The sequence below is a fragment of the Bufo gargarizans genome, chromosome 4 (assembly GCF_014858855.1).
Source record: "Bufo gargarizans isolate SCDJY-AF-19 chromosome 4, ASM1485885v1, whole genome shotgun sequence".
Classification (NCBI taxonomy): Eukaryota; Metazoa; Chordata; class Amphibia; order Anura; family Bufonidae; genus Bufo; species Bufo gargarizans.
This window is the reverse complement of record NC_058083.1, coordinates 109079200-109102240: the sequence shown is the minus strand read 5'-3', so window position 1 is coordinate 109102240 and position 23041 is coordinate 109079200. Positions and strand designations below refer to the sequence as shown.

General features: G+C 43.5%; 1 protein-coding gene across 1 annotated transcript in view; it reads right to left on the bottom strand.

Annotated features, from left to right (window-relative positions):
- Positions 1-1140: 1140 nt before the first annotated feature.
- Positions 1141-23041, bottom strand: part of LOC122935258 (cadherin-9-like) — a 115179-nt gene continuing 93278 nt past the window's right edge. Inside the window, exons 5-9 of the mRNA XM_044291019.1 lie at positions 3260-3355; positions 1673-1737; positions 1524-1585; positions 1358-1443; positions 1141-1244 (exon numbers count right to left, since the gene is read on the bottom strand). Coding sequence (XP_044146954.1) covers positions 1141-1244; positions 1358-1443; positions 1524-1585; positions 1673-1737; positions 3260-3355 — 413 coding nt within the window. The remainder of the gene's footprint in view (positions 1245-1357; positions 1444-1523; positions 1586-1672; positions 1738-3259; positions 3356-23041) is intronic.

Sequence of the window (23041 nt, the reverse complement as noted above, 5' to 3'; positions counted from 1 at the left end):
CCCTAAACCTGTTGATCCAGAAGAAGGCGAAAACCCCTGGACACATTCAGCCAATTCGTGTCACAGGGGAAAAATTCCTTCTCGACCCCGGGAAAAGGCGATCAGTCCTAGAACCCTGGATCAAAACTCCTGATCTCTATTTTAATTTATTACTATAGCTAACTAACCTACATATGACATTTATTATTACTAATATTTCTATTGTCATTTTCCTATAACTATAATCTAGATCCCTATCCCTAACGTAGTTGATCCAGAAGAAGGCGAAAACCCCTGGACACATTCAGCCAATTCGTGTCACAGAGGAAAAATTCCTTCTCGACCCCGGGAAAAGGCGATCAGTCCTAGAACCCTGGATCAAGCCCCCTGATCCCTATCCCTAAATTAGGTCCCTATCCCTAAACCTGTTGATCCAGAAGAAGGCGAAAACCCCTGGACACATTCAGCCAATTCGTGTCACAGGGGAAAAATTCCTTCTCGACCCCCGGGAAAAGGGATCAGTCCTAGAACCCTGGATCAAACAGCCTGATCCCTATCCCTAAATTAGGTCCCTATCCCTAAACCTGTTGATCCAGAAGAAGGCGAAAACCCCTGGACACATTCAGCCAATTCGTGTCACAGGGGAAAAATTCCTTCTCGACCCCGGGAAAAGGCGATTAGTCCTAGAACCCTGGATCAAACACCCTGATCTTATTTCTAAGTTTACTAATTATATTTATGTTATTTATTTTTACTACTTTTATAGATTTATTACTATATTACTACCCTTTGACATTACAATATCTACATATTAATATTTAATAATTATAATTTTAGTTTTTTTAGATTTGGTTGCTGCTGGTGGTCTTACAGCTCCTTACCATCCTTCACCGGCAGAATGGTTTGAAGAGGATGGTCCAGAGGATGTTCTTCTTTCCTCTCAGGTTGGTGTTCACATACTGGAAGGTAGTTGGCTGGCGGATCTTCTGTCTTCTTCCAGGCTGATGCTGAACTCTTCTCAGGTTCTTGCTCTTCACGTCCAGTTTCTGTTTCACCATCCTCTGCTCCTTGGCGGATGTCTTCTCAGTCGTTTCATCCTGCTGTGCCCGGGTTGTGTCTGCCTCCTCTCGCTCTCCCTTGGCCTTCTCCACCGTCAGGTCTTCACACAGGCGGCTTGCCATCATCAATGCCGGCTCTGGATCTTCTTCCTCCAGTGGAAAAGGCAGGTATTTCCTTTGAGCTTCGCGGTTTGTTGGCATGAGGCGCTAAGAACAGATTCAGTAAATGGTCTATGAGACGTTCCTATAAATCCTTCACATCTATAGACAGAACATGGAGGAATCTGGAAGACAATATGACAGGCAGTAGGATCACTCACCTCCATCTTGAAGATTGGAGATGGGAGGAATCTCATGGAGTAAATGAGACGTTGTTGGTCTCTCTCCTCCACGGTGCGGGGATAAGCTGCAGAGAGAAGACAACCAGATCATGAGTTTACTTCAGATCAGTCTAAACCTCAAGTTTTCATAGCTGAGTCTTATTACCAAAAATACTCACTTAAGAAGGGTGTCAGGCCATAGATGCAGTGCTGGAGGCAGTAGATGTCCTAAAGAGAAGAGAATACAGTGAGTGACCACTTACCACTCCTCATGGGTGATAGGACAAAGGGCCAGTATACAATGAAGCCACTTACCTCCAGAGAAGTGTGGCCTGCTCCAATCCTATACTCGTCCAGAATTGAAGAAATCATAGCGCGATCTGTTAACCCATAAAAGAGACAGTCACAGATCTGATAAAGGCAGTGAATGTTCTCCCAGGTGTAGGACCCTCGTGATCACACACTGATGGCCGGTCCTAGGGGTGGTAATATGGAAGTCCTGGAGGAACATTTATAACTTCTTCATATATCTTTATAGCAGTCATTCAGAGATCAGCTTTCTTTATACAGAGCTCCAAATCCCCTGCAGAACCTTAGAATAAAATGATAAATTTTAGCTTCCTGCAGCCACCACTAGGGGGAGCAGAGGAGCGCACTGTACAGGCAGTCATCAGTCCTGAGCTCCCTCTAGTGGTGTCTGCAGGCAGATCTAATGTTACCATTTATATCAGTGCTGAGGATTTGGAGCTTTGTATCAGTAAAACAGAGCTCTGATCACTATAAAAATATATCTAGAAATTAATCAACATAAAAAATGTCCTTATGATAAAAGGCGGACATTCACGTTACATATAAGAGGATAATAATCACATCTGATATATATATTAGTGCCGTCTTTACTGGGTATTTGTAGTGCCCCTTATAGCAGAAGGGCCCATATACGTAATACCGCACATAACACAGAGGGGAGATTTATCTCAACTGATATGAAGGAAAACTGGCTCAGTTACCCATAGCAACCAATCAGATCGTTCCTTTCATTTTCTAAAGCAGCTCTGAAAAATGAAAGGTAGAATCTGATTGGTTGCTATGGCCAACTGAGACAGTTTTCCTTTGCACCAGTTCTGATACATCTCCCCCATAATGCAGACTGGATTGTACTGGTGCCATATAAAGATGTGTCGGCAGATAAGAACCATTTGGCCCATCTAGTCTGCCCAATATATCTGAATCCTATGAATAGTCCCTGGCCCTATCTTATATGAAGGATAGCCTTATGCCTATCCCATGCATGCTTAAACTCCTTCACTGTATTTGCCGCTACCACTTCTGCAGGAAGGCTATTCCATGCATCCACTACTCTCTCAGTAAAGTAATACTTCCTTATATTACTTTTAAACCTTTGCCCCTCTAATTTAAAACTGTGTCCTCTTGTGGTAGTTTTTCTTCTTTTAAATATGCTCTCCTCCTTTACCGAGTTGATTCCCTTATGTATGACATAAAAGATTGTTTTCTAGCCCATAAATAAATCAACACTCCAAAATGTGAGGTAAATTGCCTCAACAACACCATAAACATACCCCAATTAATAATAATATCAGTATGGAGCCCTCAATAAACATTACTGGCAGCAGAGTGCCTATATAGACACACCTAGCACAGAATTTCCTTTCATAACATTAAATTAACAGAAAAAAAAAATCCCGTTTCCTGCACCAGCCACTAGGGGGAGCTCACTACACCCATATGTATACAGCTAATATTGGGGCAGTACACATATACAGCTAGCTCCCCCTAGTGGGATGAAGGATAAAGCCCTCAGCAGATCCCTAATCCTGTGAGTGAAGCATCATGGGAGATGAGATAAGCGTCACTTCTGTCATGAGGGGTGTGAGAACTCACCGGCGTCCATCTTCACCTCTCGTCGTTCTGTAACGGTCTGAGGACCACTGACCGTTGGTTTCCTTTCAAATTCAAATCCAGCGATGCCATTGGCTGCTGAGCAGTGACATCTGGAAGAGGAAATTTAAAGGCACAGGACGCTGTTATCTCACAGCAGTGCATGTCCTGTATGTGTGATATCATGAAGTTGTGGAGATAATCTGCGGGGACCGGCTGCTATCACTCCTCATATCTCCACCAGGGGGCGTAATATCTGATCAGTGTTATAGCCTACATATTATTACACTATTTATGTGCTATGAAGAAATTCATCTAAAACCACAGGCTTTTAATTAAAACATCTTTTTAACCCCTCGCTGACCAGGTGCTTTTGAGTCTCTCTGATTATACACTGATGTTTTTATCTTTTGAGCATTATAGCGGTTGGTGTATTTCTAGATATTATACTGGATACTGAGGGGCACGTGAGGGAAAATATACCCAAAAGTCCTTCATGGTTAGAGGTGCGGTGGTGTCCACAGCATCAGAAGAGGCTCCATTCATATCTTTGCTGCTTCCAAAGGCAGGACAAGCTCTCATGGTGCAGAATTCAGACTGTCCCCTCACCTTTTATCCCTAAAGGACATTTGTTGGATTGACTATCCTGAATGACGTCCTGTCCCTCAACTACACAGACCCTACATTTCCCTCCACCCTCAGCATCACCACAGATCAGTCTACAATGTAGGAATTGCTGGGTTGGTGCTGTGGATGTTATTGTGCTCTGGCTACAGAAATAGAGAAGCCCGATTCCACTGGAGGATCAGACACTTCTGTAAGCTCACCCTCTCCCTTATATATGTTTTTAACATCATGCAATACTTTTTGTCGATTATCCCCTTAGAAAGTACCAATGTCCCTTGATTGACCCTTAACCCCTTAAGGACACATGACGTACCGGTACGGCATGTTTCCCGAGTCCTTAAGGACACATGACGTACCGGTACGTCATGGCTTTAAATAGCGATGCCGGCGCCGCGGGGGTTAATCGGAACGGGATGCCGGCTGAAATCATTCAGCCGGCATCCTGTAACAATGCAGGGGGGGGTCATTTGACCCCCCCGCATCGACGATCGCAGAAAACCGCAGGTCAATTCAGACCTGCGGTTTTCTGCGTTTCCGGTCCATTCGGGTGTCCTGTGACCCGATGAACCGGAAAAAGACTGCGATCGGTGGCGTAATTTTACACCACCAATCGCAGTCCGAGGATTTGCAGAGGCGGAGCTGGCCCTGGTGCTGAACACCGCTGTCCAGGGTGCTGATTGGTGCAGGGGAGAGAGGCGCGAGATTCAAACTTCCTGCGCTCCTCTCTCCCCTCCTCTTCCTGTCCAGCACCCTGACCGTGCAGCATCGTCCAGCACCAGCTCCTGTGTCCCCCTAATCGGCATCCATCACCCTCCTGCACCCATCGCCACCCAGGTAGGTTAGGGTCAGTGAGGGAGAGGCACCTTTAGGCAGGGATAGAAGGGAAAAGTTAGAAAAAAAAAAAAAAAAAAGCACATTTATTCCAAACTTTTTTTTTTCAGCTACCAGACCCCAGACCCCCCCTGCCACTTGCCCCCCCCCCGCATCCCCCCCACCACCCGCCCCCCCCCCCCCCCCAGACCCTTCCCCCACCACCACTTTTTTTTTTTCTGCGTGCGCTGACTGGCCGGCACTTTTTAGCGTCCGTCCACTGTTAGCGCATCGCCCGCCCCACCACCCCACCGACCGCTGATCAGCGTTGAACCGCTGATCAGCAAGTTTGAACTTTTTTTTTTTTCTTTTTCTAACACTTGCCCATTTTTTTTGCCTGGACTTTTTAGTACGTGAACACCCGTGCCCCCACACACACACGCACATAGAATAAAGGTTTACACGCACGCACATACACACGCACACACACACACCCATGGCCCGCCGGGTGTTCTCGGCCGAGGAGGCATATGCCCAGATTGCCTCCGACTCTGAGAGCCCCAGTGAGGATGAGGATGACCCCACGTTCCTTTTGTCATCCGCATCCTCCTCATCATCATCGGATGACGATGAGCCACCAAGGCAGCGGAGACGCCGCCAGGCGGAGCCAGGGGCCACACATGCTAGGGATCCTGTGGCCCACCCTAGTACGAGCCGCCCTGGGGTTCGTACTGGTTTCCCGGCCCACCAAATAAGTTCACCGGAGCCCCCTGCCGATGAACTTAGCTGGTGTCCCCCAGTGGACTTTGAGCCTGAGATTCCGGATTTCGCTGGCAATCCTGGAATCCAGATTCCCACAGTGGGGTTTACTGAAATAGACTTTTTTAGTTTTTTTTTCAGTAACCCACTGGTGAATCTGATGGTGGAGCAGACGAATCTGTACGCCCAACAGTTCGTCGCTCAAAACCCGGGCTCATTTTTGGCTAGACCCGGTGGCTGGACGCTGGTCAGTGCAGCCGAGATGAGGACATTTTGGGGCCTCGTGCTGCATATGGGTCTAGTGCAAAAACCCAGTGTCAGGCTGTACTGGAGTGGGGACGTCCTATACCAGACCCCACTGTACAGTACGGCCATGACACGCTCCCGGTTTGAGGCCATCCGGAAATGTCTGCATTATTCCGATAATGCAGCATGTCCCCCCCGAAGTGATCCTGCCTATGACCGGCTGTACAAGATACGGCCGGTCATCGATCACTTTGGGGCCACATTTCAGCAGGCCTACGTACCTGGAAGGGAGGTCGCGGTTGATGAGTCTCTCGTTGCGTTCAAGGGGAGACTCAGTTTCCGCCAATACATTCCCACAAAGCGGGCGAGGTATGGCGTGAAGCTATACAAAATTTGTGAGAGTACCTCAGGGTACACTTACAAATTTCGTGTGTACGAGGGGCGAGATTCCCGGATTCAACCACCAGAATGTCCCCCCACTCTGGGTGTTACCGGGAAACTCGTGTGGGACCTTATGTACCCACTGCTGGATAAGGGTTACCACTTGTACGTGGACAACTTTTATACCAGCATTCCCTTGTTCAGGTCCCTTGCCGCCAGATCCACGTTCGCTTGTGGGACCGTGCGGAAAAATCAACGCGGCCTCCCTGCCCACCCCCTCCAGGTACCTATCCCCAGGGGTGAGACCCGTGCCCTTACCAGTGGAAGCCTGTTGCTGGTCAGGTATAAGGACAAGAGGGATGTCCTTATGCTGTCCACAATCCACGGTAACAGCACCACCCCAGTCTCTGTGCGAGGTACCACGGCAACGGTCCTCAAGCCCGATTGTATCGTCGACTACAATCGGTATATGGGAGGAGTTGATCTCTCTGATCAAGTCCTCAAGCCATATAATGCCATGCGCAAAACCCGGGCATGGTACAAAAAAGTTGCGGTCTACATGGTGCAGGTTGCCATGTACAACTCTTTTGTACTATCCTGAAGCGCTGGCAGCACAGGGACATTCCTCCAATTCTATGAGGCAGTCCTCAAAGACCTGATCTTTTCGGACCGGGAAAGAGCAGGCCGGAGTACCTCGGGAACTGGAGGCGCCCGGATCGTCCCTGGCCAACACTTTCCAGGTGTGGTCCCCCATACTGGAAAGAAGGGACGAACCCAAAAAAGATGCAGAGTGTGTCACAAGAGGGGGATACGGAAGGACACCACTACTCAGTGTGACACTTGCCCCGATCATCCGGGCCTCTGCGTTATCGATTGCTTCAGGGAGTATCACACTTCCATGGAGTACTAAATTTTTATAATCTCCAACAGTCCCCTAGAGAACATAAAACACTATGTCTCTCAGACTTTGGAGACACAGAAACAATTTTTTTTCCCCAAAAAAATATTAGTTTTAGTGCAGGCATCCTCAAACTGCGGCCCTCCAGATGTTGTAAAACTATAACTCCCAGCATGCCCAGACAACCTACAGCCATCAGCAGGGCATGGTGGGAATTGTAGTTTTACAACATCTGGAGGGCCGCAGTTTTAGGATGCCTGCTTAGTGTCTCCAAAGTCTGAGAGCCATACATATTGGGCATCGTCGCGTGCGTAAAAGTCATCGCTATAAAAATAACATTTGACCAAACCCCTCGGATGAACGGTGTTAAAAATATAAAATAAAAACGGTGCCAAAACACCAATTTTTGGGCAAAATTTCCATTTGAATCCTTTTTTTCCAGTAATAAAGCAAGGCTTAACTGCCAAAAAAAACTCAATATTTATGGCCCTGATTCTGTAGTTTGCAGAAACACCCCATATGTGGTCGTAAATGGCTATATAGCCGCACGGCAGGGCATAGAACGAAGGGAACTCCATATGGTTTCTGGAAGGCAGATTTTGATGGACAGTTTTTTTTTTTTGACACCATGTCCCATTAGAAGCCCCCCCTGATGTAGCCTAGACTAGAAACTCCAAAAAAGTGACCCCATCTAAGAAACTACACCCCTCAAGGTATTCAAAAGTTACTTTATAAACTTTGTTAACCCTTTAGGTGTTCCACAAAACTAAATAGCAAATGTAGAAAAATTTTAGAATTTTATTTTTTTGTTACCTTGCCTCAAAAAAGTGTAATATAGAGCAACCAAAAATCATATTTACCCCTAAAATAGTACCAAAACAACAACCACCTTATCCCATAGTTTCCTAGATGGGGTCACTTTTATGGAGTTTCTACTCTAGGGGTGCATCAGGGGGCTTGAAAGGGTACATGGTGTAAATAAACCAGTCCAGCAAAATCTGCCTTCCAAAAACCGTATGGCGTTCCCCTTCTTCTATGTCCTGCCGTTTAGCCAAATAGTAGTTTACGACCACATTTGGGGTGTTTCTGCAAACTACAGAATCAGGGCAACCCATTTTGAGTTTTGTTTGGCTGTTAACCCATTTTTTTCAGTAATAAAGTAAGGGTTAAAATGGAAAATTTTCCAAAAAATAGAAATTTCTAAATTGTTTCTCCATCTGCCATTAACTCTTGTGGAACACCTAAAGGGTTAACAAAGTTTGTAAACCCAGTTTTGAATACCTTGAGGGGTGTACTTTCTTAGATGGAGTCACTTTTTTGAAATTTTTATTCTAGGGGTACAACAGGGGGCTTCAAATGGGACATGGTATAAACAAAACCAGTCCTGCAAAATCTGCCTTCCAAAACCCATATGGTGTTCCCCTCCTTCTATGTCCTCCCGTTCGGCCAAACAGTAGTTTACGACCACATATGGGGTGTTTTTGCAAACTACAGAATCAGGGCAACCCATTTTGAGTTTTGTTTGGCAGTTAACCCTTGTTTTACTCCTGGAAAAAATTGATTATATTGGAAAATTTTCCACAAAATAGAAATTTCTAAATTGTTTCTCCATCTGCCAATAACTCTTGTGGAACACCTAAAGGGTTAACAAAGTTTGTAAACCCAGTTTTGAATACCTTGAGGGGTGTACTTTCTTAGATGGAGTCACTTTTTTGAAATTTTTATTCTAGGGGTACAACAGGGGGCTTCAAATGGGACATGGTATAAACAAAACCAGTCCTGCCAAATCTGCCTTCCAAAACCCATATGGTGTTCCCCTCCTTCTATGTCCTCCCGTTCGGCCAAACAGTAGTTTACGACCACATATGGGGTGTTTTTGCAAACTACAGAATCAGGGCAACCCATTTTGAGTTTTGTTTGGCAGTTAACCCTTGTTTTACTCCTGGAAAAAATTTATTATATTGGAAAACTTTCCAAAAAATAGAAATTTCTAAATTGTTTCTCCATCTGCCAATAACTCTTGTGGAACACCTAAAGGGTTAACAAAGTTTGTAAACCCAGTTTTGAATACCTTGAGGGGTGTACTTTCTTAGATGGAGTCACTTTTTTGAAATTTCTATTCTAGCCACTTCAGCCCCGCTAGGTGAAACCCCCTTCATGACCAGGCCACTTTTTACACTTCGGCACTACACTCCTTTCACCGTTTATCGCTCGGTCATGCAACTTACCACCCAAATGAATTTTACCTCCTTTTCTTCTCACTAATGGAGCTTTCATTTGGTGGTATTTTATTGCTGCTGACATTTTTACTTTTTTTGTTATTAATCAAAATGTAACGATTTTTTTGCAAAAAAATGACATTTTTCACTTTCAGCTGTGAAATTTTGCAAAAAAAACGACATCCATATATAAATTTTTCGCTAAATTTATAGTTCTACATGTCTTTGATAAAAAAAAAATGTTTGGGCAAAAAAAAAATGGTTTGGGTAAAAGTTATAGCATTTACAAACTATGGTACAAAAATGTGAATTTCCGCTTTTTGAAACGGCTCTGATTTTCTGAGCACCTGTCATGTTTCCTGAGGTTCTACAATGCCCAAACAGTATAACTACCCCACAAATGACCCCATTTCGGAAAGTAGACACCATAAGGTATTCGCTGATGGGCATAGTGAGTTCATAGAACTTTTTATTTTTTGTCACAAGTTAGCGGAAAATGATGATGATTTTTTATTTTTATTTTTTTCTTACAAAGTCTCATATTCCACTAACTTGCGACAAAAAATAAAAAATTCTAGGAACTCACCATGCCCCTCACAGAATACCTTGGGGTGTCTTCTTTCCAAAATGGGGTCACTTGTGGGGTAGTTATACTGCCCTGGCAATTTAGGGGCCCAAATGTGTGAGAAGAACTTTGCAATCAAAATGTGTAAGAAATGACCGGTGAAATCCGAAAGGTGCACTTTGGAATATGCGCCCCTTTGCCCACCTTGGCAGCAAAAAAGTGTCACACATGTGGTATCGCCGTACTCAGGAGAAGTTGGGGAATGTGTTTTGGGGTGTCATTTTACATATACCCATGCTGGGTGAGAGAAATATCTTGGCAAACGACAACTTTTCCCATTTTTTTATACAAAGTTGGCATTTGACCAAGATATTTTTCTCACCCAGCATGGGTATATGTAAAATGACACCCCAAAACACATTCCCCAACTTCTCCTGAGTACGGCGATACCAGATGTGTCACACTTTTTTGCTGCCAAGGTGGGCAAAGGGGCACATATTCCAAAGTGCACCTTTCGGATTTTGCAGGGCATTTTTTACACATTTTGATTGCAAGGTACTTCTCACACATTTGGGCCCCTAAATTGCCAGGGCAGTATAACTACGCCACAAGTGACCCCATTTTGGAAAGAAGACACCCTAAGGTATTCCGTGAGGGGCACTGCGAGTTCCTAGAATTTTTTATTTTTTGTCACAAGTTAGCAGAAAATGATGATTTTTTTTTTTTTCTCTTTTTTCCTTACAAAGTCTCATATTCCACTAACTTGCGACAAAAAATTAAAAATTCTAGGAACTCGCCATGCCCCTCACGGAATACCTTGGGGTGTCTTCTTTCCAAAATGGGGTCACTTGTGGCGTAGTTATACTGCCCTGGCAATTTAGGGGCCCATATGTGTGAGAAGTACTTTGCAATCAAAATCTGTAAAAAATGACCGGTGAAATCCGAAAGGTGCACTTTGGAATATGCGCCCCTTTGCCCACCTTGGCATCAAAAAAGTGTCACACATCTGGTATCGCCGTACTCAGGAGAAGTTGGGGAATGTGTTTTGGGGTGTCATTTTACATATACCCATGCTGGGTGAGAAAAATATCTTGGTCAAATGCCAACTTTGTATAAAAAAATGGGAAAAGTTGTCGTTTGCCAAGATATTTATCTCACCCAGCATGGGTATATGTAAAATGACACCCCAAAACACATTCCCCAACTTCTTCTGAGTACGGCGATACCAGATGTGTCACACTTTTTTGCAGCCTAGATGCGCAAAGGGGCCCAAATTCCTTTTAGGAGGGCATTTTTAGACATTTGGATCCCAGACTTCTTCTCACGCTTTAGGGCCCCTAAAAAGCCAGGGCAGTATAAATACCCCACATGTGACCCCACTTTGGAAAGAAGACATCCCAAGGTATCCAATGAGGGGCCTGGCAAGTTCAAAGAAATTTTTTTTTTTTCGCATAAGTTAGCGGAAATTGATTTTTTTTTTGTTTTTTCTCACAAAGTCTCACTTTCCGCTAACTTAGGACAAAAATTTCAATCTTTCATGGACTCAATATGCCCCTCAGCAAATACCTTGGGGTGTCTTCTTTCCAAAATGGGGTCAGTTGTGGGGTGTTTGTACTGCCCTGGCATTTGAGGGTCTCCGCAATCATTACATGTATGGCCAGCATTAGGAGTTTCTGCTATTCTCCTTATATTGAGCATACAGGTAATGAGATTTTTTTTTCCGTTCAGTCTCTGGGCTGAAAGAAAAAAATGAACGGCACAGATTTCTTCATTCGCATCGATCAATGTGGATGAAAAAATCTCTGCCAAAAAAAAAAAATGGAGGGGAAAGGCGTCTGCCAGGACATAGGAGCTCCGCCCTACATCCATACCCACTTAGCTCGTATGCCCTGGCAAACCAGATTTCTCCATTCGCATCAATCGATGTGGATGAATAAATCATTGCCGGGATTTTTTTTTTGATTTTTTTACTACATACAAAGTGTTTGCCAAAGCATAGGAACGCCGCCTCCTCCTCAGCTCGTATGCCTTGGCAAACGTATCTGTCACTGCAGAGGAGAAAATCCCGTCTTGCAGCGCCGCATACACCGACTTGCGTGTAATCTGACAGCAGCGCAATGCTTCTGTCAGAATGCACATCGGTGCTGCAGCTAGTAGATCGGTTGGTCCACCTGGAAGGTAAAAAATAAAAAAAAAAAAAAAAGAAAAAAACAGGCCACAACGCAATAATTTTATTAACTTTGGAACAGAACATGTAACTTTAACTTTTGGAACTAAACATTAACCTGTTTGCTTACCTGTTTTTTTTTTTTTTTTTTTTTTACCTTTATAGAACAAACCTCTCCTTCCCCATGGGTCAATGTGCAAAGCGCAAATCGCCCAAAGATGTGGCGAAGTGCGTTATGCACTTTGTCCCATGTGAAAGGAGACGTTTGCAGCAGCAGTGAGTGAATGGGCCCTAATAGCCCTGTGTGCCTGTCCTGGTGAGATGATCCCTATGCTAATAGTGTACCTGTGAGTGGTACTTCCGGAAACACTCTCCAAAGCATAGGGCAGGGTGGTCCGGACAGTCAGGACAGAAATAGCGGGTGTCACGCCTTATTCCACTCCTGCTACAGACACGACATCTTTTTCGGGGTGACGGTTGGGTTGAGGTACCAGGAACGACATTGGGGAAATGTCGCTCGTGTAGACGGCTAACTACACTGGTGGTTGGGGCCACGGAACCTCCTGGATACAGGAGGTTCTCGATGATCTCTTCCTGAAATTTGAGGAAGGATCCAGTTCTCCCAGCCTTACTGTAGAGAACAAAACTATTGTACAGAGCCAATTGAATTAAATATACAGACACCTTCTTATACCAGCGTCTGGTGCGTCGGGAAACTAAATACGGAGACAACATCTGGTCATTGAAGTCGACCCCTCCCATGTGGAGGTTATAGTCGTGGACTGAGAGGGGCTTTTCAATGACACGGGTTGCTCGCTCAATTTGTATTGTCGTGTCTGCGTGAATGGAGGAGAGCATGTAAACGTCACGCTTGTCTCTCCATTTCACCGCGAGCAGTTCTTCGTTACACAGTGCGGCCCTCTGCCCCCTTGCAAGACGGGTGGTAACGAGCCGTTGGGGGAAGCCCGCGCGACTAGTTCGCGCGGTACCACAGGCGCCAATCCGTTCTAGAAACAAATGCCTAAAGAGGGCCACACTTGTGTAAAAATTGTCCACATAAAGATGGTACCCCTTGCCGAATAAGGGTGACACCAAGTCCCAAACTGTCTTCCCACTGCTCCCCAGGTAGTCAGGGCAACCGACCGGCTCCAGGGTCTGATCTTTTCCCTCATAGACCCGAAATTTGTGGGTATAGCCTGTGGCCCTTTCACAGAGCTTATACAATTTGACCCCATACCGGGCGCGCTTGCTTGGGATGTATTGTTTGAAGCCAAGGCGCCCGGTAAAATGTATCAGGGACTCGTCTATGCAGATGTTTTGCTCTGGGGTATAAATATCTGCAAATTTCTGGTTGAAATGGTCTATGAGGGGCCGAATTTTGTGGAGCCGGTCAAAAGCAGGGTGGCCCCTGGGACGGGAGGCGGTGTTGTCACTAAAGTGCAGGAACCGCAGGATGGCCTCAAAACGTGCCCTGGACATGGCAGCAGAGAACATGGGCATGTGATGAATCGGGTTCGTGGACCAATATGACCTCAATTCATGCTTTTTTGTCAGGCCCATGTTGAGGAGGAGGCCCAGAAAAGTTTTAAGTTCGGAAACTTGGACTGGTTTCCACCGGAAAGGCTGGGCATAAAAGCTTCCCGGGTTAGCGGTGATAAATTGTGTGGCATACCTGTTTGTTTCGGCCACAACTATGTCTAAAAGCTCCGCAGTCAAGAACAGCTCAAAAAATCCCAGGGCCGAACCGATCTGAGCCGTCTCAACCCGAACTCCAGACTGGGCAGTGAAAGGGAAAACTACAGGTGCGGCTGAAGTTGGGGACTGCCAATCAGGGTTTGCCAGCACCTCTGGGATTCTAGGGGCTCTACGGGCACGTCTTTGCGGTGGCTGCGACGGGGTCACTACTGCACGTGCCACCGTACCAGCTTCAACTGCCCTTCTGGTGCTCGCTACTTCACCAGGTTGTACGGCAGTGCTGGTACTAGGTCCAGGGAGGGCTGGGCTGCTGGTGTATGCCTCACCACGTAATCCGACAGCACCAGCCCCACTCTGCTGCTCTTGAAGCGGATCCTGCGCAACCTGCGGTCTAGCGACACGGGGCCGGGTACGCCTGGTGGTATCAGGGACCTCAGCCTCCTCGTCCGAACTTTGGGTCAGAGAGCCACTGCTTTCTACAGGTTCGTATTCTGACCCGCTGGATTCATCAGATGAGGGTTCCCACTCCTCATCCGACTGGGTCAGAAGCCTGTAGGCCTCTTCAGAGGAATACCCCCTGTTAGACATGTGGGCAACTAAATTTAGGGGTATTCCCTGAGACTACCCAAGAAAAAAAAAGCAAGCCTGTCTTACAAAGGGGAGGCTAGCGAAGTACCGGAGGCCGCTGCGGTTGATAAAAAATATCAAAACTGATTTTTTTATCGCCGCAGTGCGTGTAAAGTGAATGTGCAGTGATCAAAAAAAAATTTTTTTTTTGTCACTGCGGTGGGGCGGGTGTGGGCGAACGCACGTGTGGGCGACCGATCAGGCCTGATCGGGCAAACACTGCGTTTTGGGTGGAGGGCGAACTAAAGTGACACTAGTACTATTATAGATCTGACCGTGATCAGTTTTGATCACTTCCAGATACTATAAAAGTACAAATGCTGATTAGCGATACGCTAATCAGCGAATAACGGACTGCGGTGCGGTGGGCTGGGCGCTAACTGATCGCTAACTACCTAACCAAGGGACCTAAACTATACCTAAAACCTAACGGTCAATAACAGTGAAAAAAAAAGTGACAGTTTGCACTGATCACTTTTTTCTTTTCACTTGTGATTGACAGGGGTGATCAAAGAGGTGATCAAAGGGTTAATAGGGGTTCAGGGGGGTGATCAGGGGCTATAGTGTAGTGTTTGGTGTACTCACTGTGAAGCCTGCTCCTCTGCTGGATCCAACCGACGAAAAGAACCAGCAGAGGAGCAGGCAGCCATATAACAGATCATATTTACAAATATGATCTGCTATCTGGCACTTTGATTGGATTTTTTAAAAATCAGCAACCTGCCAGCCACGATCATTGGCTGGCAGGTTGCTGACGAAATACCTCTCGAATGAAATGCCGGCGCGAACTGCGCACGCGCGGGCGCATACTCGCGTCATCTCGCGTCTCGCGAGATGACGCGTATATGCGTGACTGTGCGCCAGCCTGCCACCTCCGGAACGCACATGTGCGTTAGGGGTGCAACAGGGGGCTTCAAATGGGACATGGTATAAACAAAACCAGTCCTGCAAAATCTGCCTTCCAAAACCCATATGGCGTTCCCCTCTTTCTACGTGCTCCCGTTTGGCCAAACAGTAGTTTACGACCACATATGGGGTGTTTCTGCAAACTACAGAATCAGGGCAACCCATTTTGAGTTTTGTTTGGCAGTTAACCCTTGTTTTTTTCCTGGAAAAATTGATTATATTGGAAAATTTTCCAAAAAATCTAAATTCTAAAAATGTATGTCCATTTGCCATGAAGTGTTGTGGAAGACCTAAAGGGTTAACAAAGTTAACATTTTTGGGTGGTTTCTATTATGTAAGCCTCACAAAGTGACTTCAAACCTGAACTGGTCCATAAAAAGTGGGATTTTGAAGATTTCTGAAAATTTCTAAATTTGCTTCTAAACTTCTAAGGGCCCTTTCACACCTGCGTTATAGTCTTCCGGCATAGAGTTCCGTCGTCGGGGCTCTATGCCGGAAGAATACTGATCAGGATTATCCTAATGCATTCTGAATGGACAGTCCGTCCTTCAGGATGCATCAGGATGTCTTCCATTCCGGAACGGAACGTTTTTTGGCCGCAGCAAATAGCGCAGCATGCTGCGCTTTTTGCTCCGGCCAAAAATCCGGAACACTTGCCGCAAGGCCGGATCCGGAATGAATGCCCATTGAAAGGCATTGATCCGGATCCGGCCTTAAGCTAAACGTCGTTTCGGCGCATTGCCGGATGCGACGTTTAGCTTTTTCTCAATGGTTACCATGGCTGCCGGGACGCTAAAGTCCTGGCAGCCATGGTAAACTGTAGTGGGGAGCGGGGAGCAGCATACTTACCATCCGTGCGGCTCCCGGGGCGCTCCAGAGTGACGTCAGGGCGCCCCAGGCGCATGGATGACGTGATCGCATGGATCACATGATCCATGCGCATGGGGCGCTCTGACGTCATTCTGGAGCGCCCCGGGAGCCGCACGGACTGTAAGTATGCCGCTCCCCCGCTCCCCACTACTACTATGGCAACCAGGACTTTAATAGCGTCCTGGGTGCCATAGTAACACTGAAAGCATTTTGAAGACGGATCCGTCTTCAAATGCTTTCAGTACACTTGCGTTTTTCCGGATCCGGCGTGTAATTCCGGCAAGTGGAGTACACGCCGGATCCGGACAACGCAAGTGTGAAAGAGGCCTAAGCCTTGTAACATCCCCAAAAAATAAAATATCATTCCCAAAATGCTACAAACATGAAGTAGACATATGGGGAATGTAAAGTCATCACAATTTTTGGGGGTATTACTATGTATTACAGAAGTAGAGAAACTGAAACTTTGAAATTTTCAAATTTTTCAAAATTTTGGGTAAATATGGTATTTTTTTATGCAAAAAAATTAACTTTTTTGACCCAATTTTAGCAGTGTCATGAAGTACAATATGCGACGAAAAAACAATCTCAGAACGGCCTGGGTAAGTCAAAGCGTTTTAAAGTTATCAGCACTTAAAGTGACAGTGGTCAGATTTGCAAAAAATTGCCTGGTCCTTAAGGTGAAATAGGGCTGTGTCCTTAAGGGGTTAAATGTACCTTACTCTGATCCCCGACAACAAAGTGTTTCAAGACTCTTCTGGTCTTCAAAATTAGTGGCATGTCACAATTATGTGCTTAGTCATGTGGTCTACAAGTTGGAGTGTGGTAAAAACTGTACAGTTCAAACTGTACCATATTTATAGTTTTTATTTTAGTTTGCCATATTCTGACATCCATAACTTTCTTTTATATATATCCATCTACAGAACTGTGTGAGGGCTTGTTTTTGTGGCATGAGCTATAGTTTTTAATGGGGTACGTATGACTTTTTGACCACTTTTGTACAATTTCCTGAGAGACAAAAGGTGAAGAAAAATAGGGAATTTTCTTTTTTGACTGCGAAAAAACTATTTTTACACATTAAACAGGAAATTTTGGGATGCAGCAACACCTATTATATTTTTCACTGTAATTTTTAGTCCCCTAAAAGGTCTTGAACATGCGATCATCTGATCGCTTGTACCATAGACTGCGAAAGCATGTTATTGCAGTCTATGTGATTTTTACTGGCTTCCTTCAGCACAATTCTGGAAGACAGCCCATTATGGTACCTCTGGAAGCCTTCACAAGCCCCCAGGCCAGCAAGTGATGGATCGGAGCTCTAGGATTTTGCTGCTGGGGCTTTGATCAGTGGGCAGAGGGAGCCCATTCCCTCAGTCTAACTCCATGGATGCCACGGTCACTACTGATAGCGGCATCTGGGGAGTTAAATGACCAGGATTCTCTGATAACAGTCATTGCAGCTGGATATGGGCATCCATCTTCTAGTACAGGGCGACAGAGAATCAGCAACAAGGTGGATAACAAGGAGAAGGGATCCACCCCAAGTAAAATATTTTGAGAAGATGAGCGCCAATCTCAGGAATAACTAGTTAAATGTGAATGCAAGTTTACTATGAAATAATATCACCCACAAACACAGGGAGATAGTGTGTGGGGTAGTAGGTACATATGAGAGTGAGATAGAGTAATGTGCATTAAATAAAATGCTGGATAGAACATAAAATTTAAATAAATTATTTAAAATAAATTTGATCTTAGTGATCCACTCACTTCACTGGGGGGTCGCCACCAGGATAAACGCATGACACCTGGGGCATTTCACCCCTCCAGCCGGGATCGCTTGTAGAATGGTAGAGGTTGGTGTCAACGCACTGGATGTGCAGCTCAGATGTAATTCAGCACACGGATCCAAGAATACGTCATCAATCCTCTTTATTTTTAAATATACGGCTCAACGCGTTTCAGGGGTCACAACACCCCCTTCCTCAGGAGCAGAATGCAAAACAAACATAAAACATGACTTTAACTACATGTGGAGGCGCTAAATTGGCGCCAAATGAACGGTGGGCGGGATTCCCGGAAGTGACATCATATATTGGCCCGAGGATGGCATTTCTGGTCGCATTTTACGCAACCATTTAAAATGTAATGTTTTATATTTATGTTCTACATGTAATTATAAGAGTGTTCGGCCTTATACATTGGCCTATACATAATATATACTTTTTATCATCTAATTATAAGAAGTCACCACTCTATGATAGGTTTTAATTCAACCAATATATGATGTCACTTCCGGGAATCCCGCCCACCGTTCAATTTAGCGCCTCCACGTGTATTTAAAGTCATGTTTAGACCATATAGTTAAAAATAAAGAGGATTGATGACGTATTCTTGGATCCGTGTGCTGAATTACATCTGAGCTGCACATCCAGTGCGTTGACACCAACCTCTACCATTCTACAAGCGATCCCGGCTGGAGGGGTGAAATGCCCCAGGTGTCATGCGTTTATCCTGGTGGCGACCCCCCAGTGAAGTGAGTGGATCACTAAGATCAAATTTATTTTAAATAATTTATTTAAATTTTATGTTCTATCCAGCATTTTATTTAATGCACATTACTCTATCTCACTCTCATATGTACCTACTACCCCACACACTATCTCCCTGTGTTTGTGGGTGATATTATTTCATAGTAAACTTGCATTCACATTTAACTAGTTATTCCTGAGATTGGCGCTCATCTTCTCAAAATATTTTACTTGGGGTGGATCCCTTCCCCTTGTTATCCACCTTGTTGCTAATTCTCTGCCGCATTTCTAAGGTGTTTAGCCTCGCATACACCTAGAGCAGCCTCCTCTATGTTACCACTTATATCTCTTCTAATTCTTTTATGTCACGGTCCTTTTGACGCCATTGTCTTTATCCTATTTCTTCAAGGACAACACAGTCCTGTGAAGCCTCTGGATAACCTCCTTGTTTTTTCTGCTTGTGTTTTTTCTATGTGACTTATAGTACAGGGATCAGCAACCTTCGGCACTCCAGCTTCTGCGAAACTACAACTCCCAGCATGCGATCATGCTCAGCTGTTCTCACAACTCCCATAGAAGTGAATGGAGCGTTTTGGGAGTTATCGTTGATCATTTGGAGTGCCGGAGGTTGCTGAGGCTGAGATGTCATTGTCAAGCTGTAATTGATGCCACATGATGACACGTTTTTGCGACACTGACATTTTTGTGGGGGTATACCCATCAGTGTTGTTTGATTTTGTTTCAATAAATTGTTTGAGATGAGGAAATCACCATTGTTGCTTCTACTTACTGTAAATGCTCTACTTTCATGATATAATAACACTGTAACAGGTTAAAAAAGGTAGTAGGGCACACCTACATTCAGCTGCACATGGGAGATTTGCATAAACTATATGTTTTAGTCAAACCAAATTCGTATATTATAACGCATAAAATCGTTATTAAACATATAATTGCATGCTCTAAAATACTTTATAATACTAATAAAATCAATAAAACAGTAAAAATAAAATCACACATAAGATCCTAATGGAATTAAATCCTGGTAAATTCCTCAATTTAACTGTTGCTCCTTATAGCTCTGTATAACCGTATTATATTGTTCATACAGCGATTCTAATCACCAGGCTATTACTCACAGTCCGCGGTGTTTCAGAGTTTAGAGGGGAAAAGTCATGTGCAAACTTCAGTATAATCAGATAGAATCTTTAGAGATAGTCACTTGTATTTCCTTTAATTGGATCGTTGGTGTCTCAAACACCTCTGTCCGCATATATAGTAACTCGGCACCAGACTTTACTCGCGGTTCTGTAGAGTTATGCCGATTGTGTTGCGACTTTCGTGGCGTCCCACGTGAAGTACGCTTGGTTGCAGGCAGTGGTGTAACTTCCAGGAGGTAGATTTAGGGATCCTCGGCAATCACTTGCAGGCGTGCCGTCTTAGTGATGTGAAGTGGATCCTGCACAGGTGCTTAATCAAGCGGCAGGTCAAGTTTCACTTAAGGTGATCAATTTTCAATTTTTTCTGTCAAATTTTTGATACCGATCCCTCTCCTTATATTTAACTTGAAGCGCTTCAATGTCCCAATTGTATAGTTGAGTTCATGGGATAATCCTTTACCATACGTGTTTCAGAGATAACTAAGACTCCTTCCTCAGTGGCTATTTTTCCCATGAAACTGGTTGAATTTATATGCACATATCCAGGTGTAATTAGATTTTATTTAATTGGACCATACTGAAGTTGTGACATGGAATCCTTGAGGACTCACAGAGCTATTATAGCTAACATCTTTATCCTCTCTGTATATATACATTTAAATCGTAGAGGAGCAATTTATAAATAGGATCCAAACTTCATGTTTGTTTCTATAAAACAATGTATCAAAAAGTACATAAAATATAAAACCGGTTATATGAGCATATATCCACATGTGTTATTATTATATCTCATTCGTTTTGATTGCATAGTGGATATATTCATCAATATTGTCTATCCCTCATTTTTCTTCAAAATCAAGACAGGTTTGCCCCTTGTGTTAATATTGCGTTTTTTCTATATAGGAGCGGTATTATTGTGGTTTTTGCCAATATTTTCCCATATGGTTTTAAATTGTTCAAATAAGACCTATATGTCATATTAACCCTCACGAACAGTCAAATTTCTATATTTATCATGTTCATTTTATTTCATTTTATCAACCTGGTGTCCATAGGTACTGCCTTATCTATCTCATCACGGTTTCATACTTTACCTATGGACACCAGGTTGATGAAATAAAATAAAATAAAATAAAATGAACATGATAAATATAGAAATTCTTTGACTGTTCGTGAGGGTTAATATGACATATAGGTCTTATTTGAACAATTTAAAACCATATGGGAAAATATTGGCAAAAACCACAATAATACCGCTCCTATATAGAAAAAACGCAATATTAACGCAAGGGGCAAACCTGTCTTTATTTTAAAGAAAAATGAGGGATAGACAATATTGATGAATATATCCACTATGCAATCAAAACGAATAAGATATAATAATAAGAACACATGTGGATATATGCTCATATAACCGGTTTTATATTGTACTTTTTGATACATTGTTTTATAGAAACAAACATGAAGTTTGGATCCTATTTATAAATTGCTCCTCTACGATTTAAATGTATATATACAGAGAGGATAAAGATGTTAGCTATAATAGCTCTGTGAGTCCTCAAGGATTCCATGTCACAACTTCAGTATGGTCCAATTAAATAAAATCTAATTACACCTGGATATGTGCATATAAATTCAACCAGTTTCATGGGGAAAATAGCCACTGAGGAAGGAATCTTAGTTAACTCCGAAACGGTATGGTGAAGGATTATCCCATGAAATCCACTATACAATTGGGACATTGAAGCGCTTCAAGTTAAATATAAGGAGAGGGATCGTATCGAAGATTTGACAGGAAAAATCGAAAATTGATCGCCGTAAGTGAAACTTGACCTGCCGCTTTATTAAGCACCTGTGCAGGATCCACTTCACATCACTAAGACGGCACGCCTGCAAGTGATTGCCGAAGATCCCTAAATCTACCTCCTGGAAGTTACACCACTGCCTGCAACCAAGCGTACTTCACGTGGGACGCCACGAAAGTCGCAACACAATCGGCATAACTCTACAGAACCGTGAGTAAAGTCTGGTGTCGAGTTACTATATATGCGGACAGAGGGGTTTGAGACACCAACGATCCAATTAAAGGAAATACAAGTGACTATCTCTAAAGATTCTATCTGATTATACTGAAGTTTGCACATGACTTTTTCCCTCTAAACTCTGAAATACCGCGGACTGTGAGTAATAGCCTGGTGATTAGAATCGCTGTATGAACAATATAATACGGTTATACAGAGCTATAAGGAGCAACAGTTAAATTGAGGAATTTACCAGGATTTAATTCCATTAGGATCTTATGTGTGATTTTATTTTTACTGTTTTATTGATTTTATTAGTATTATAAAGTATTTTAGAGCATGCAATTATATGTTTAATAACGATTTTATGCGTTATAATATACGGATTTGGTTTGACTAAAACATATTGTTTATACAAATCTCCCATGTGCAGCTGAATGTAGGTGTGCCCTACTACCTTTTTTAACCTGTTACACTATTTCTGAAGATTAGGTGTAATCTTCCTTGTAGGTGCACCCATTCCAATTCTTGTTTAAGAGGTGAGCCTTCTCTAAATATACTTCTTGATAATATCACTGTAGCGTGAACTTTTTAAATTTTTCATACATTTTAACCTTAAGCCAAATATCCCAAACTTTTTGTGAGTAGTGTATTTATAATAAAGTAATATTTAAGTAATTACATTTTCTTAATTCCTGGAGAACCCCTTACACTTTCAAGACACAAAAGGAAAATGCTCGAAGGGGAAGGGCCCCACTTAACTTGTATACAAGATCATTCTCAACTATACATAAATGTCTAATCCTCATTGGATGAATTAAACTCTCCATGCTGCCCCATTGAATACAATAATGCATGAACAGCGCATGATTACCTACTGGTCTTCTTTAGTAAACATATCCCAAACATCTGATATTCTTTACCAAACCATCTTTGTCCTGTTCATTCTAATTTATAGCCCCACATCCAAGTAAGTGTCACCCCCACCTTTTGGAATGTCTACATATGTGCAGCACTTGGGAATGTAATATCTGGTATAAAAAAATGGCATTATACTTATATTTTAAATTTCTCCTTCAGACCTACCGCAATCACCTGAAAAGAAGATTGTGTTTGACATTTCTGTACAATAATTAGACAAAAGATCATCTGTTCAAAGTAAACTTGTTTGTGGACAATAGCTCTTTCTACATGAAGGAACATTCCTAGAAACACTGTTCGTTCTTTGCCCGGTGTCACTGAACATGTATTACCAGACTTGAATGATTGTAACGACCAATACGGAAAAAAAATGTGTATA